The sequence below is a fragment of the Schistocerca cancellata genome, chromosome 2 (assembly GCF_023864275.1).
Source record: "Schistocerca cancellata isolate TAMUIC-IGC-003103 chromosome 2, iqSchCanc2.1, whole genome shotgun sequence".
Lineage (NCBI taxonomy): Eukaryota > Metazoa > Arthropoda > Insecta > Orthoptera > Acrididae > Schistocerca > Schistocerca cancellata.
In genome coordinates this window covers 847,174,906-847,191,279 of record NC_064627.1, presented here as the reverse complement: position 1 = coordinate 847,191,279, position 16,374 = coordinate 847,174,906, and the positions used below count along the sequence as shown (strand labels likewise).

The 16,374-nt window shown below is 41.6% G+C and overlaps 1 protein-coding gene across 4 annotated transcripts in view; it reads left to right on the top strand.

Moving 5' to 3' along the window:
• The window catches only part of LOC126162766 (uncharacterized), a 384,499-nt gene extending 368,976 nt beyond the window's left edge, over window positions 1-15,523 (top strand). For 2 of the 4 annotated variants that reach the window (XM_049919459.1, XM_049919458.1), the window contains exons 6-12: window positions 2,506-2,632; window positions 8,660-8,940; window positions 9,597-9,807; window positions 9,978-10,249; window positions 11,766-12,079; window positions 12,634-12,872; window positions 12,990-15,523. In XM_049919459.1, the coding sequence (XP_049775416.1) occupies window positions 2,506-2,632; window positions 8,660-8,940; window positions 9,597-9,807; window positions 9,978-10,249; window positions 11,766-12,079; window positions 12,634-12,872; window positions 12,990-14,684 (3,139 nt within the window). In that variant the 3' untranslated portion in view covers window positions 14,685-15,523. The remainder of the gene's footprint in view (window positions 1-2,505; window positions 2,633-8,659; window positions 8,941-9,596; window positions 9,808-9,977; window positions 10,250-11,765; window positions 12,080-12,633; window positions 12,873-12,989) is intronic. The other 2 variants (XM_049919460.1, XM_049919461.1) reach the window with 1 other exon arrangement.
• The last annotated feature ends 851 nt before the right edge of the window (window positions 15,524-16,374 follow it).

Below are 16,374 nucleotides of genomic sequence, written 5' to 3'. Positions count from 1 at the left end.
GTTGCGTTAGGCAATTATGCGGGTGGCTGCCGCGTTATGAGATTATCTGCCCTCCGAGCATTTCTCTTTCGACCGGCTTCCCCTATGCGCTTTCTGGCAGCCGAGCTATTTCCGCTGTGGATAAAAGCAGCTGATAAGCTGGAAAGTTCCGAGTAGCCCAGGTTACTCCACTCCCGTAGTGCAGCACGGGAAATATTATAATCAGATCATCTAAAAATATCGTAAATGATCAGCTTTCATTTGCCGATAGCGATGACATGACTTCCGTGAATGTTAATTCGTAATAAAAAAAAAAAAAACATTTTAACCAGTATTTGAAGATTTCCAGCCTGAGAACAGAGTTACAATTCGAAACTCAGCTCACCAGTTACACGAACTGCAATAAATTGTTTCTCATTTATAGACAAGAAGCGTATTTATTTAGTAACGAGTCCACAGTTGTTCCACGTGTCATACAGAGGCAGTGAAAGATACATGCAAGTATTTTATTCATAAAAGTCCGTCGACTGACTGTATTTTGCTTTTTGTTTATTTTCGAGCAGAATCGCCTTACGCTGTTCAAATCCTCCGTCAGGCCATCTAGATTTCTGTTTGATTCCTTAGACACTTGAGACAAATGTCGGGATGGTTCCTTCAAGAGTATGCAGTAGATTCCCTCCCCAGTATTTCTCTAATCATTAGTTTATCTGTTTTTAATGACCTCGACATCGATGGACGTTAAAATACATGTTTTTCCCTAAGTTCGGAGCAGTGCTAGTAATTTCCGTTTAGCGTTTACTGTTTCATACAGGTCTGTATAAAGCAAAATAACGGTAGTAGGTTGACATTAGAACAGATTGTATTCGAATGGTAAATTTCAGAACTAGAACTTCTGTCAACATACATAGGCGAAAAAAAGTCAAAGCACTGATTTGTATAACCTCCAATGGGCTGCGTTTTATTTGTTTGGCTCGCCTGAAAAAGGAAAGAGGAGATTAGGAAGGAGTAAGTGGCCTGCTTCGAAGAGCAACCGAAGCAGTCGTCTTCAGTGATAAAGAGAGATCGTAAAAAAAAGACCGAAATTTGACCAGTTGCTCTGTATACAAATTCAGTAGTTTGATAATTACCGGAGTTGCCGTTATTAGTGAAAGCGACGTCGAACGGATCAAGTAGTACCGAAACATTCACAGGGAGGCGGAGCTTGCGTAAATATCCGAAGGGTGATGTATCAGCAATTTAGGCGACAGTAAAAAATTGTACGTTCAACTACTCTTACTTGAATTTTCAGCAGTTCCCGCAAGTCACTCCAGATTAATTGTATTGGCCAATTTGTTTTCTCACCCTTATCTAGATACGTAGCTGTTCGGCCTCCAATGAACTCGACGGAGACGTACCATTAATTCTCAATAGCCCTTCTGCAGCACTAAAGTGACCACGAACGCGTTTAATGTTTCGGGTATTACTGCGAAGTTTTGTAGGAATCGATACTTTCGCAGAAGCGACGTTTCGCAGGAAATGGAACAGGTCGATAGTCGTCGTACGGTCGATTACACAAGCGCCCGCTGTGGTTCACAGCCTGGAGAGCCGGCGTAGTATTATTAACGGAGGAATGGCTAAGCCGATTATGTCATTCAGAAGGTACAGCGAGCGTAATTGACTTAACAACTGATCGTCTCGTCCAATTCATTACTGTAGGCGGCGGAAACCTTGTCACTGCATCTAGTGACACCATCGGATAGATTCCAATAACAGTCTATTAGACGAACTGAAGTGGAAAAGGCAACTTCGCGAAACGTTAAATATTCGTTGATTGACCTAAGGGCTGGAGAACGCTTTGGAAAATGCAGTCCAAACAAACGACGAAAACATGTGAATGTGTTTACTGTGCTCTGTGGTGGCACCTGGATACTGAAACAATGCGTATTGTGGAAAAGAATACTTTCGAGATTGCGTGGATCAGATTAGGGGTAAGGAGTCACTAACTCTGTGTTTCGCCTGGTGGCTGAAACAGTTTTAGTAAGGGAGCAATAATACAGGTGTCTGAAACTCAGTATGTGGTCGACCAGATGACTTCTTTTTCTATTTTTTTTTTTTAGAATTTTATGTAACATTCACACATGTCCTCTATGTGGAAAATGTCATGGCTTTCTAGGGCTTGGAGATTGACATCGAACTGCGTACAGTTTTGACCGTTCTGCATCTGTATGGGCGAACCCCCTTGCCTTCCCACGGTCGATTATATTACGTGACGGGACTTATAAGCTGGAGGAGGATCATGGCTAGAAACGGTTTGTAGAAGCCGAAGGAGCCTTGGTGCTGATGACTGTTGAAGATTTATTATGTTTCTCTCTCTTCTTTTCTCGTACGCGAAACATTTCCAGAAGTAAAATCCACGTCGAAGAGCTGGTAAACAGATTCAAGACTTCGCATGACCATCCTACCCACTGCCTGAGTTGTACAGTTGTTGCCTGCTTTGGCAGCAGTGGACTCTCCTCGACGTTCCGTGACGTTTGTGTTTTGTTTCAGCACGCAGGCGGCCCGCGACCTCTGGTGGAACAAGCTGAACGAGGTGGTCAGCACGGAACGCGACAAAGAGCCCCGCTCTACCAACATCCAAGTCGTCTACTACGACGCCGCCACCAGCATTGAATACGTAAGTACAGCTTCTCTCGCTCAATGCGCATCTTCTTCCAGCCCTCAGCGGTCCGTTTCGGCGAAGCACTCCATGTCTTTCATCGCGTAGCATTTCTTTTATCACGCCAGGTTCCCGATCCCAGAACAGCATTTTGAGGACACACACACACACACACACACACACACACACACACACACAAACAAACAAACAAACTGTTTACTCTCAAGAATTGTGTGGGGTGGATGGTAAGGATATTTGCAGGTTAATTGACATCACTAGAACTGGTTCTTTATTATCCAGTGAAACGTTATTCCGCTTGGGATGTTCACTTCTCGGTGCACTATACACTAAAATGAAACTTCAAATCAGATTTAAACTTTCTGATGAGACGGAACGAGTTTCGGCACTCCATATATCGACCCAAACCTTCTACATCTACATCCATACTCCGCAAGCCACCTGACGGTGTGTGGCGGAGGTTACCTTGAGTACCTCTATCGGTTCTCCCTTCTCGTATTGTTCGTGGAAAGGAGGATTGTCGGTATGCCTCTGTGTGGGCTCTAATCTCTCTGATTTTATCCTCATGGTCTCTTCGCGAGATATACGTAGGAGGGAGCAATATGCTGGTTGACTCCTCGGTGAAGGTATGTTCTCGAAACGTCAACAAAAGCCCGTACCGAGCTCCTGAGCGTCTCTCGGGCAGAGTCTTCCACTGGAGTTTATCTATCATCTCTGTAACGCTTTCGAGATTACTAAATGATCCTGTAACGAAGCGCGCTGCTCACCGTTGGATCTTCTCTATCTCTTCTATCAACGCTACCTAGTACGGATCCCACACTGCTGAGCAGTATTAAAGCAGTGGGCGAACAAGCGTACTGTAACCTACTTCCTTTGTTTTCGGATTGCATTTCCTTAGGATTCTTCCAGTGAATCTCAGTCTGGCGTCTGCTTTACCGACGATCAACTTTATATGATCATTCCATTTTAAATCACTCCTAATGTGTACTCCCAGACAATTTATGGAATTAACTGCTTCCAGTTGCTGACCTGCTATATTGTAGCTAAATGATATAGGATCTATGTATTCGCAGCACATTACACTTGCCTACATTGAGATTCAACAGCCATTCCCTGCATAATTCAATTCGCTGCGGATCCTCCTGCATTTCAGTACAAATGTCCATTGTTACAACCTCTCAATATACCACAGCATCATCCGCAAAAAGCCTCAGTGAACTTCCGATGTCATCCACAAAGTCATTTATGTATATTGTGAATAGCAACGGTCCTACGACACTCACCTGCGGCATACCTGAAATCACTCTTACTTCGGAAGACTTCTCTCCATTGCTGCGTTCTGTTATCTAGGAACTCTTCAATCCAATTACACAATTGGTCTGATAGTCACTTTGAAATGAAGAGGAGCAGGTCTACAAAACTACAAGTGAGGGGGGGGGGGGGTCGAGCTTTTGAATTAGTTGGTTGTACTTGCCTTGGGAAGCTCAGCTACCGTCTGTAGGGAACTCTATTCCAGTTTCGGTACTGCACACTACTGGAGGTAATGTCTTCTGCTGTTTCAACATGAGTGTGGTGGCAGTACAGGTAGTAGTAATGTTGTTGTTCCTGTCCCCTCTGTAACCGAGTGGTCAGTGCGACTGAGGTGCCATCCAGGGGACCCGGGTTCGATTCCCGATACTGCCAGGGATTTTTCCTTGGTGGGAGGACTGGACTGGTGCAGGGTTGAATCGGCCTCGCGAGGTCAGCTGTGGAGTTACTTGACGGAGCAGTAGCGGTTCCAAGGTCAAGAACCCAACGACCCTGACAGGGATGTGCGAACCACGTGTCCCTCCATACTGCACCACATGACGCCATTGGCCGAGGACGAAACTGCAGTCGGTCGTGTTATTAGGAGTACTTTTATTAGCATCACCTATTTGTCGGATATGAGGTAGCGGGATTTACACTTCACCTGTTTTAGCGTTCAACCGCTTGACTGCACTTCGTTATATATTAAGCTTTCATAATCAGATTAACATTCAGCTCAACCATTAAAAACACTAAACGCTAGTAACATATTTGTGACGTTCATAAAATAACTCTGCCAATGCGTTGTTAATTTTTAATCATATGGGGTGAGTGTCAACAAACTGCTGTGGCAGCATTATATCGAACCGCCATATTGCTTTATGTGAAGTACATTTGCAGTGGCTGAACAATAGCAATTACCAATTATTTCCGAGTAGTGGTGCCTGCCACTGCAGCCAAGATCGTACGAGGCGGTTGCTTCTCGACTCGAGACATGATTGGCTCGAATACCGTTGGAGGGAGACCACCCAAATTTGCGGCGAAGACATGGATTGAAGTGCAGTCGTCCATTAATCGTGTGGAGTGAAGAGGTGGCAAGCAAAACAAAATTTAAAAAATAAAAAATTGTTGTGCTCCTACATCGGACTACGCCACGTCCCAATCTCCCTCCTTCCTTGGCACAGGGAAAGAAGTCATAAATGGAGAGGAGGCGGTAATAAACCAGTGAGGATATCGATCATGACTGAAAAGGAGATAATTTCAAATATAAATGTAACAAGCACTCATCGTTTATCCTCACTATGCAAGTAGACATTTACCGCAAAACTCGCAATGAGCGAAGTGTAAGGCAGTGGCAGTTCATATCCAGCAGAACGTTCCCAGTAATGAGTGTCTTTTCCTGTGGTGTCGTCAGAGCCGGGGTGATTGTGCACCTGACAGTATTGCGGCTACGGAGAACAGTTTTGGTGCTACTGGACAGTAAGATCTTGTTTTCCATTCTTGGAAGAGAGAAGGCTAAGGCAGTAAAGCTGTTTCTAGCTCTCGCCTCCGGTTTCTTTCATATAGGCAGGAGAGCTCTCCTACAAAGAAGCTAAGTGGGAAGGAGGGGGGAGTGAGGCACGTAGGTTCCAGAGCGGCGCGGAATTGAGACGTTGCTCGTCTCGCAGTGTCTCCTCTCCCTTTTTTACGGGCTGTCTACCCCCGACCGCACCAGACGTAACATCGCCAGGGGACCGCACTACGCCAAGCTGTAGTCTGCAAAACAGAAACCGCATGTCAGGCTGCACTCTGCGGTGCTGCGCTCTTACGAGCAGACCTGTAAGCTGAATACTCTCGGAATCGCGCAGCGCCCGAGACGTTCCACGACAGTTTATAGGCAGAAAGGGTGCCTGCTAGGCATTGATATATGGGGATTAAAAGGCGACCAGACAGTAGTATGGGTCCTCACCCCCCTCCCTCCCTCACGGCTCCAGCTCCCCCCCCCCCCCCACCGGCGCGCGTAAATCATGAACGATGAACAAGCATTAAAGGAATAGAAATTTAGAAATAGAATTACGATCCAGTCATATAATGTTGCTATAGGTATTCAAAATCCGTCTTTGCAAGCACCAAATACAAATATGGATTTTAAATAACTTTAATAATTGTAAAGCAAGTGCAGCTTCTGTGAAAACACTCTTCAAGAACTTCGTCTCATTTTGAAGACAATTTTTATTTAACATGCAGAGTACACTCTGATATGTGGTTCTGAGTACACCAGACGGGTTGCTCAATAACCACTTACATCAGTTGATGATCTGAGGGTATTTTCTTCTTTTTTTTAAAAAAAATAAATTCCACCATTTGACGGTTAACTGTTTACTTATTGTAGAAAATCATGATTTTGGCTTTAGGAGCCATTCTCAAGTACATGGTGAAATGCCAAAATATCTCTCACCTGTTCGTGACGTGTCATCGTCGATAGAACATATCTTTGGTCTTATAGACCAATTGTATTACAGGATACGATTACATATCCAAGATACATAATGTTGCTGACAATGTGCACAATGAAAAACCATTGTCATAATAGTATGACGTACTTAAAGCTGCTTTCATTTCTTCTTTTCACCTGATGAACAAAAGTGATCAGTGCAGGTCGCAGAAACCACAGAAACATATTAGCTGTGAAGTACGCCAAACTGTATGTTAATGGTTTCTCATTGTGCACATTATCAGCCATATTATGTACCTTCCACGTTTATTCGACGATGACAGGTCAGGAATAGTTCAGACATATTTTTAACATATCAACATGCACTTGAGAATGGCTTCTAAGGCCGAAATCACGATTGTGTAAAATGAATGAAGTTAAAAGTCAAATGGCGGAAATTTCTTTCAGAAAATTCAGGATGACTCTGGTCCCCCACAACATCTGAGTGATCGAAACATGTAATTTAAAGAAAAATCTGCGACTGAGAAGGAACAATAAATGAGAATTATCCTAAGTCGTCTCATTTTAGTGCAGTTAATTCATCTCAAAAACTTAAAAAGGTTTGCCGATGACGCTGCAATTCTATCGAGAGAAAACAAAGGACTTACAAGACATGGTGAATAGACTAGATGTATTAAAGAGAGCTTATTCAATGAGCATCAATACAAGCAAAACAAGAGTAACGGAATGTAGTCGAATTAAATCATGTGATGCTGAGGGAAACAGATAAGGAAATGAGACACTGACGTAGTGGACGAGTTTTGTCGTCTGGCAAGAACAATACCTAACGTTGCGTAAGTGAAGAGGCTGTAGAAATGCAAATCTGCAGTAGCAACAAAAGCGTTCCTGAAAAAAAAAAAAAAAGAAAGTCATTATCGAATAATCGAATATAAATGCTGAGAAGTATTTTCTGGTGGCATTTGTTTGGATCGTAGCCTTGTAGAGAGGTGAAACGTAGACGGTAAAGTAAAAAGCAGAGTTTCATCTACTGTACACCTAGGGATATGCAGCAAGTTAGGGTTGGCCTTACCTGACAGGAAAGATTGTACGAGTACCCGGAGTTCGAACCACGAACCTTGTCGACTATTGTTCGAACACTTTCAACAAGCGTTCCTCCAAAATTTCTGCCTACTTCTGTCGATCCTGTCAGCAACTGACTATTGCAATGCGCCTTGAACTTTTAAGTTTGCACCTAACACATGTTTACGCACTCTCACGTCGTTTCAGTAGGTCGTTCATATTATACAAGTACGTAGTAACCCTCCCATGCTCGGGAAAAACTCAATAGATTATCCAAAATAAAGCAGAAGCATTCAGTTTAATTTCGCGTGTGTATTTGGCGCTGCCTGGATGGGCCAGAAACATATCACTCATCAATAGATGAGACACCACGCAACACGTCAAAATAGCCGTTTCACAGTGGCTACATAAACGAGATCGCTGAGGTTGGCAGCGGACGAGCACAAAACGAGCGAGCCGAAATCGACCGACTTACGCCGATCCAGAACTAGGGAGCTGTCGTCCTTCTCTTTGTGAACTGTCTGTTCGTGATTATAAATATATTTGATTGTTTAGGAGGCGTCAATATATTTTCCACTTTAGGCAGATAACGCATTGGTTTTAGGCTGTTAATCTGTTGTTCACACATTACCCTACATCCGTTCGCTCGGATCGTTCGATCTCAGTAAAGCAATGGCGACACCTGTTGTCTCGTATCGTGTTTACCAACCCTCGACACGTGCGTTATGTTTAAGAGCGGAGAACGGCTCGATCGTTTCACCTGAGCCGTTATAGCAGTGTTGTCTCGCCTTCAAATTCATTTCATTTGCTAACGGTGCGGGAACTACACCGTTCACAGCACTGTGGTTGAGTCAACGTACATTGCGGTAAAAGTCCAAAGAACGAAGGAAGTAATGGAAAAAATTTCGTAGCTCGCTTGGAGATGGTTGTAGAGCACCTCATAACGAATATATTTCCCAGGTATCTGCGTTCTCAGGGTGCTATGGCGGTACACTCAACAGCTTAATGAAATGGCCCAAAAATGCATTGGTACATTAAACAATGAGGTATCAGGTTCGAACCCGTTTTGTATTGCAGAACACAAGTGACAGTATCTCCTGAGACTTTCCAAACCTGTGAGCACTATTTTAAAAATGAAAAGAATTTTCACATGGTAATGAGTACTTTATTTTTGTAATAAGCATATTGCACTAGCTCTAAGATCAACAGGTGTCAGATCACATAGTAAAACTGAATCTCTCTTGCAGTGTAAAACATTCAGTGTGAGCCCGGAAGAGACAGCTCGTGCCTGCATCCGCCTTGCACTGCAGCACCTGGAGATGCGTGGGCTGGACCCAGATGACTTCCAATTGTGGGCAAAGACATCCCGTGAGGAAGCACCGTACCCACTAATTGGGCACGAGCGTCCCTTCGCCATCAAACTCAGTTGTTTGCGTGACGGGCTCAGTGCTGAAGAGGGATTTGACCTAGATCACTGCAACAATGTGCATGGACCAGATCCCCTAGCTAAATGCCAATTCATACTCAGGTGAGCTATGAGTTACACATGTAATAATATTTCATATATAGGATAAGTGATTTGTAAATAACCTGCAAGGAAACATAATGGTTGACTAGTACTTTCAGCAGGGAAAATTCCAATTGCTGCCAATAGAAATGTATGTAAGGGGAAGGTGTCACTGTGCTATCTCTTATGCTTTTCCCTTGAACATCCTTGTCTTCACTCACTTCAAACTGGGAGGCTCCTTCTTAACCAGAAGTCTAAGTGACATGTCTGCCCCTTTCAACCTTCTTTCCTTACAGTTTTGCCCCACTGAGGTAAACTAGGAACATTTCAATTTTATCTACATAATTTTCATATCAAATAATTACAAATAAACTGTGGACATGAATAGTTGTAATATAATTTACAGTGTCCATAGCTCACTGATATGGGTTCTGCAGTGTTCTAAAAGAAAGGAAATTAAGTTTACTAAAAGATATTTTGAAATTATTGTTGTGCTTATTTCTCATCTTCCTCCCTGGGAGACACATACAACTGTTCTTTGATGTGCCAGTTGTACATGTACACAGTGTGTTTATAAAGCCTCTATTCACTGTCCATTTAGTAGTAAAACTTATTGTTCTTGTTAGCACTATATACTAGATTAGTCTAATCTGTGTCAATTATTTTTGTACTTGCAGAAGCAAGCGGAAACCAGTAAGTGAAGCTACCTCAGGTTCCGAAAGCAAAAAGAACAGCAAGAAAAATCGGAAATCCCCAATGCGTATCAGGCAGGTTTTCAGGCGCAGTATGAGCAAAGGTGAAGACTGCACTGACTGCCCCCTTGGAGCTCTCTTTGGCCTGCCTCTTGCCAGGCTTAGCAATGGAGAGACTTTACCAAGACCTGTGATGGTGTGTATAGAGCAGTGTTTTGTAATGCTAGTATTTCTGTACTTCATTCACAAATGAACTGTTATTTATCACTTTTACAGTCAATTTCCTTGCATATATTGCCTTTAAGTTGCTTTAAAGATCCTGTTACTTAAGATTTAGCTAATTAGACTGTCTTCTTTAATCTGCAGGCAATGCTCCAGCAAGTGTTTCTGAAAGGGCCCTTTACCCAAGGCATCTTCCGGAAGTCAGCAAATGCTCGTCTTGTGCGAGAACTCAGAGATAAATTAGATGCAGGTGAAGATATCAGGTTGGAGCATATGCCCGTTCTTGTTGTAGCTGCTGTATTGAAGGATTTCTTGCGTTCCCTGCCTGATCCATTGTTGTGCTCTACGCTGTATCCATTGTGGATGGAAGCAGTCGAGTGCCAAGATGAACAAGAGAAACTTCTGAGGATAAAAAGGTATGTTGTATTCATTTACATATTCTGATACTATTTTCAATCGACCCACACCCACATGACGGATGACTGCGATTCGATGAAAGCTATATAGCTGCAACAGGTTACTTTCCTTGACTTCACCAAACGCAAGCAATTTCGACCAGTATTATGAATGTGTCTATCGAGAAGTTCCACTGTAGAAAATGAATTGCTATATTGAGCAGCAATGGCAGTTGATATCTTTATCTCATGGACACCTGCAATAAATAAATAAGTAAAGGGGAATTTAAATTAATTAATTTTGTTTTCAAACACTTTTCTTGGGAACTGTAGGTTACATTGCAGAAAATATTTTTAATTAGGGTAACTGCAAAGTGTACATCATTCCAGAGGGCTATTGCAACTTGTTTTTCATTTATTAGGCATCATTTGCTGTTTCATTCAGTAGTTTTGTAGATTAATTGCAAGTATTTGCACAATAGTTTTGCAACCTCGATCTGTCTCTAGAAGTGTTGTCAATAGCAGCACTGCTAATTTCCATAACTCTTGTTGTAAATATTGTGAAGGAGGGCTACTTACATCGAATGACAAAGTACTTGAGTACAGCTGTAGAATAGGTTTGCTGTAAACCTTTAAATTAAAATTCCCACATAATATTATGCTATGTCATTATATTTAGAAGTTAAAAACTTTAATAATGCATGTAATTGTTTACAAATAAAACAATATCACCAGATGGAGACCAATAAATTATGACTGTTACTTAGATAGATTACAGCACAAGCTTCAAAATGCTAAATGCTGAAATTTCTAAGAGTTGTCTGTGTTTTTATATTTGTATTTCTTGGTAATATAAATGTCAATTCTGGCTTAAACTTCACTTGTTAGTCATTCATGCTCCCTGATTATCTATAAATTCAAATGTAAAGTTATTACTCAATGTTGGTAAAGTGAAGCAAAACTACACAATCACACTTAATAACTAGACAAACAGGTCATAGCCAGGCAGCTTTATTGTCGCACATCACATGCAGTTCATCAGATTGCACAGGAATTCCATGTGATCAGCAATCAATCACTGAATTTGGCCAGCCAAGTGTGATCTGTGGGCCTGGTGATAGTTCGCTCATATCCATCACTCCTGTGTGGGTCCCCATAGATTCATCTGACTGTTAAAATAGGCCTACTATTTTCAGACACTGTATATAATGTTACTTAGATAGCTCTTCTCTGGAAAACTCTGTGGGGAGGGAAGTGAGTGTTTCATTATTTTTTTCATTAGTTGATGAAGATAATTTACCTTGTTGTAAATTATCCAGTCACTAGTGTATGAAGGACAGAATTGAACTTCTGGAGTCACATACACTATATGATGATCTCGGGAGAGGTGGTCCTCAAAGTATTGTTGAAAATTAAAACTGGCATAATTAATTGCAATTACTGTAATTGTTTTTCCATTATCATAAATAATTGTGTATTACAAGAGAGCAGAATTGTTGGAATGATGTTAAATCATTATTTCCTTCCTTAATTTCAGTGTTCTGGATCAGCTTCCAAAGCCAAATCTACTGCTGCTGTCTATGTTCGTGTGTGTTCTGCACCACATATCACGTCGCTCAGCTCACAACCTGATGACAGCTGCAAACTTGGGAGTGTGTGTGGGGCCAAGCCTTCTGTGGGCTGCGTCTCCAGCCACACTCACGCCATCGTCTTCACGTGCGGTGCCAGCACTGGCAGAACTGCTTGTAGCACGTGCAGAACTCCTGTTTGGCCCACATCTTCCTCTCATGCTTGGCGAGCCACCCACTGAGAGGCAAGACAGTGGTGCTGAAGAATCGGATAGCCTCCATTGTAAGTACAACTTTTTAAGTATTGTGCAAGATAGTGGATGTACAGATTTACTGGAAATACTGCTTCCCCCGCCCCCCCAAAAAAAATCTTTTTGTAAAAGTAATTTATACCAGATTAATAAGTGCAACTCATGGCTGTTAGTTTGTGGTTATTCTAACGATGACACTATTACTTAACTAGGCTCAGTAATTAAAGAGCACAACAAAAGATCTCAGCAGACCAGTCAGTAATAATGCCTTTTAGTTTTCAAAATGTAAGGTTGTAAAGAAAAGCAGCTAGGCTTGCTTTGTGTGAAATCAGTTCCATGTTCTTCAGAAGCTTCCACTTAAGAATACAGTGCAGTTAAAATTGTAAGCAGTAAACTACATCATTTTCATGTTCATCAGCCATAATGAAATAGGCATAGGTGTAATTTTTGTGGGTATACATGCTACTTATATTTGCAACTTTGTGTTTTTTAAAATGTTAAAAGTGATCTATGAATCTTTTCATTGTACAATAAAATGTCTCAGATGAAAACACCTTTTTAATCATAACTGCATTTCTTTTTCCAGCAGGGGGCCTGCGAAGAGATGATTCTTCAATTGATAGTCTGGAGCGGGAGTTGCTTGAACCTTGTCCTCCACCACGCAAGGACAAAATGTCACTGAGCAGGGACTCTGGGCTTACAATGTCAGATTCCCAGTTGTATACCCCTGACGAGGAGGAAAGTGGCTCCAGCAGCTCTGGATCTGGCAGGGCATTGTACCCACCTGCTCAGCCTGCCTGCTACGACATCCACTCTCATAATAAGGTAAAAGATATTGCTTGTTTCTTGCCTCTGACAAGGAGTGGCTTTCTTTTAATGTTCTTAAAACATTAAAGCTATTGTTAATTTCATTTACTAAAAGGAAATGTATTCTTTTTGTAGGTGACATCTTCATACTCAGTCCCTGCAGCGGGGACGGCACAGAATGTTGGTCACAACAATGAATCTCAAGTACAAAATGTCCAGAGCACGACAAGAGAATATGTGAGAGTGTACAGTGGCTGGGAGGAACGGGTGCAGGAATGTTGTCGCAATCAGTCTTCTGAAGATTCTATATATGCACGGCCCGGTCAGAAACAGGGTCCCAATCAACCCCCAGGGGTTATAAACCCAAACTTTCAGAGGCAAGACTGGTTCAGACAACGATCCCACCTGAAGAGGCTCAACAGTGGGGGTACTGGCAGTCCGGCCAGCTCGAAGTCCAGCCACCAGTCAGGCTCGAGCAGTGGCAGCACGTCGTCTGGTGTGGGCGGACTGCACCAGCACAACTACCGCTCTACAAATGTAACCAACCTCATCAGGAGAAGTGCATCAGAGGAATCTCTTCTGAATGATATGGGGGATCACAGTGCGTATGACACGGAAAATGGACCAGTTCTCTACAAGAGGCCCGCACTGCATCGGAAAGGACGTGCACCGCCACCTCCCCCACCTGTTAACAGCTCTCCGTGTTCGGATCCTGTGTATTCTCATCGGAGTCCACCAACCCCAATAGTGAGATCAAAATCGGCACACCATCTGTGCAGTGAACCTGAATCTCCCGTACTTTCTTACACCCAGGTGGAATCGTCTCCAGTTGAAAACTGTGAACTCAAAGGTGACATCCAAATGATGAGCAGCAAATCACAGAGAACTGGGCATCGCAGAGCAGCTCGTGCTTCAGTAGAAGACTGGTCCCTGTCACGCTCCACACCACACATACCGGTACTAGACGAAGTTGACCGGTCGTACGATTCTAGCACCCTTTCTGATGACGATTCAACTCCACACGTGTCACGATCAAATTCACGTGGTAAAGACTGTGCGAGTGCAAATTCTGCTTGGGACAATGCTTATGGGTCTACACCCTCAGAACTGTTAGTGCATGCAGCACCTGTTAATATTAGAGAGGAAAGTTCGAGTGACTCGGACCAACCTTCTGAGCTACACAAACTTTCTTCAACACCCTCTGTACTTCGAAGAGTCAGTGCACCGGCAACTACGTCAGCTTCGACTCCTCTCCACGAGTCGTCGGCACCGCCTCTTCCTCCGAAGCGATCTTCTGTCGATGTAAAGCTGCGTCACCTTCCACCAGTTCATGTGGAAACTGTGTCTCCGGCCAATTCAGGTAAACTTTCGTCCCAGATTTCGTATGCATCAAAAGATGAAAATATGCAGTGGGAATCATCTGAACAAGTGCCAAGGAAGAGCTCGGAATGTAGAGGTCGCATAAGACAGAAGGAAGTTTCAAATAGAGCATCACAAAGATCAAAATCTTTGCCTCCACCACCCGGAGAAAAGATTCAAAAAGAGGAAGACTGTAATACCACACAAAATCAGGCTGATCAAGAAAAAAACCTGAAGAGTGAAATTTCGTGGAGTGTTTCCCACCTCCGAACGTTGTTCACAAATGGTGTTCAGCCACCTCCATACAGACCTCCCCCAAGTGTAATCCCAAGCTACAGAGCACCAATCACTACATACCACCTTGGAGACAACAGTCAGTCAGAGCGTTATGTGGTCTCTAGGAGTCTTAATCTAGATTCGACACAGAGACTTCGAATGGACTCAACAGATGAGGAAGAATCATATGTGTGAAGGCAGGCTGTATGTTGGTAATAATCATGTACCTGAAATAAAAGACATTTATGTTAGAATGTAAAATTTGTGGGTGCTTTCTGAGTGACTCAATGATAAATTTTGACTGAAATAATTATCATGCAGTGTAAATATAACATATGTATCATTCTATGAACTTAATGTAACAGACTTTTATATAACAGATATCATTGTATATTACATAACAAAGCTTAAATGAGCTGATATGAGAGTACTGTAACTCAATATCCACAGTGTGGAGAATATTTTTTTATTAATACAAAAAATGTCAAATTTTTAATTATCTTTTCTATTAAGTTAATGAAAGTGTTCCAGTAGCTAGAGTGTCGGGAATTGTGAGAGGAAATGACAGCTGCATAGAACTCCACAGAAGAATTCTGTATATGGTACACTGGAAACACTTGCAAAAATCATGCAGCTACACATACTTTTCTCAAAAAGTCTGTACCTGCAAAGTATCAACTCTTAATTAAAACTTTCACTCTCTTTTTAATTAGCATCAGAGTGGAGTGGAGTTAAAGATGAATGTATTAAAGACTAACTGAACATTTGCTTCAATGTACATGCCACTGGTACTAGTCAGCCGAAGTCAGTCAACCATTCTTCATAACACATTGAAGAAATTTCTCAGGCAGAATATGTATATTTATCACAATTTAGTTCTTGCTGAGGTAATGATAACTCAGTAATGTTCATTTATCACTAATAGTGTTTACTGTCATCTTTATGCTCATTGTTCCTGTAAAAATGAGATGAAAGAATATAAATTTCAAATAAAATAAATATTGTGAAGACTTTTTGTACATGTGTACAGATATTTCTGAAATATACTTTCATAAAAATATCAGTAATTCAATCAACTGCATTTAAATTTTTGGTGAAAATAATAGTAGTAATTATTAGTCGTGAAAAAATATCAGAGCTGTGCTGGAAACAGTCAGTTGCTATTACATACATTTCTTAATTGCTGTCTTCATCTAGAATGATCACATGAGAAAGACACATGAAAGCACAACCTTTGTAGAGATGTCCGTGAGTAAGTGTGTAGTACATCAAGGATAGGGGAATTTCCAATCTTTGCCATAGATTTCTTTCCTGCTGCTGCTGTTTTTTCTTTCACTATCATGTAGATGAATTTACATTGAGTTAAATTATAAGAATGAATCCAAATTAAACTACAAACCTGAAATGAATTGTCATGAAATAGCAGAGAAAGAAGACATTCCTCAGACAGTAAACATCTAAGGACATGATCTGCAACAGTGACTGTAGGAACGTTAATGAATGTTGAGTGATGAACTCTTATGACGACAACAATTTTGAATATTATTATTTCCCGAGTTAAAAGATTTAAAACAACAAAATCAACTTTACATAGAAAATAAACAGGGATTTCAAATGAGATGTCAGTCATAAAACAATTATGTATTGGCAGGGTAAAATTTTTCGTGTGCGCATTGCATTATTGAATATTCAATTTTGAATACTTTCTTAAATAAAATGTTCCTCTAAAATTTTTATATGCCTTTGCCATCAGACATATCTGTAATGTTCTGAACAATAACCCATTATAAAAACACAGCTTGTAAAAAAAAAAGTTTGGTATTGCATATAGGCCCTACTTTAATTTATAGGTTAGCTAAGAAACAGAAAGAAAACTTTGTAAAGT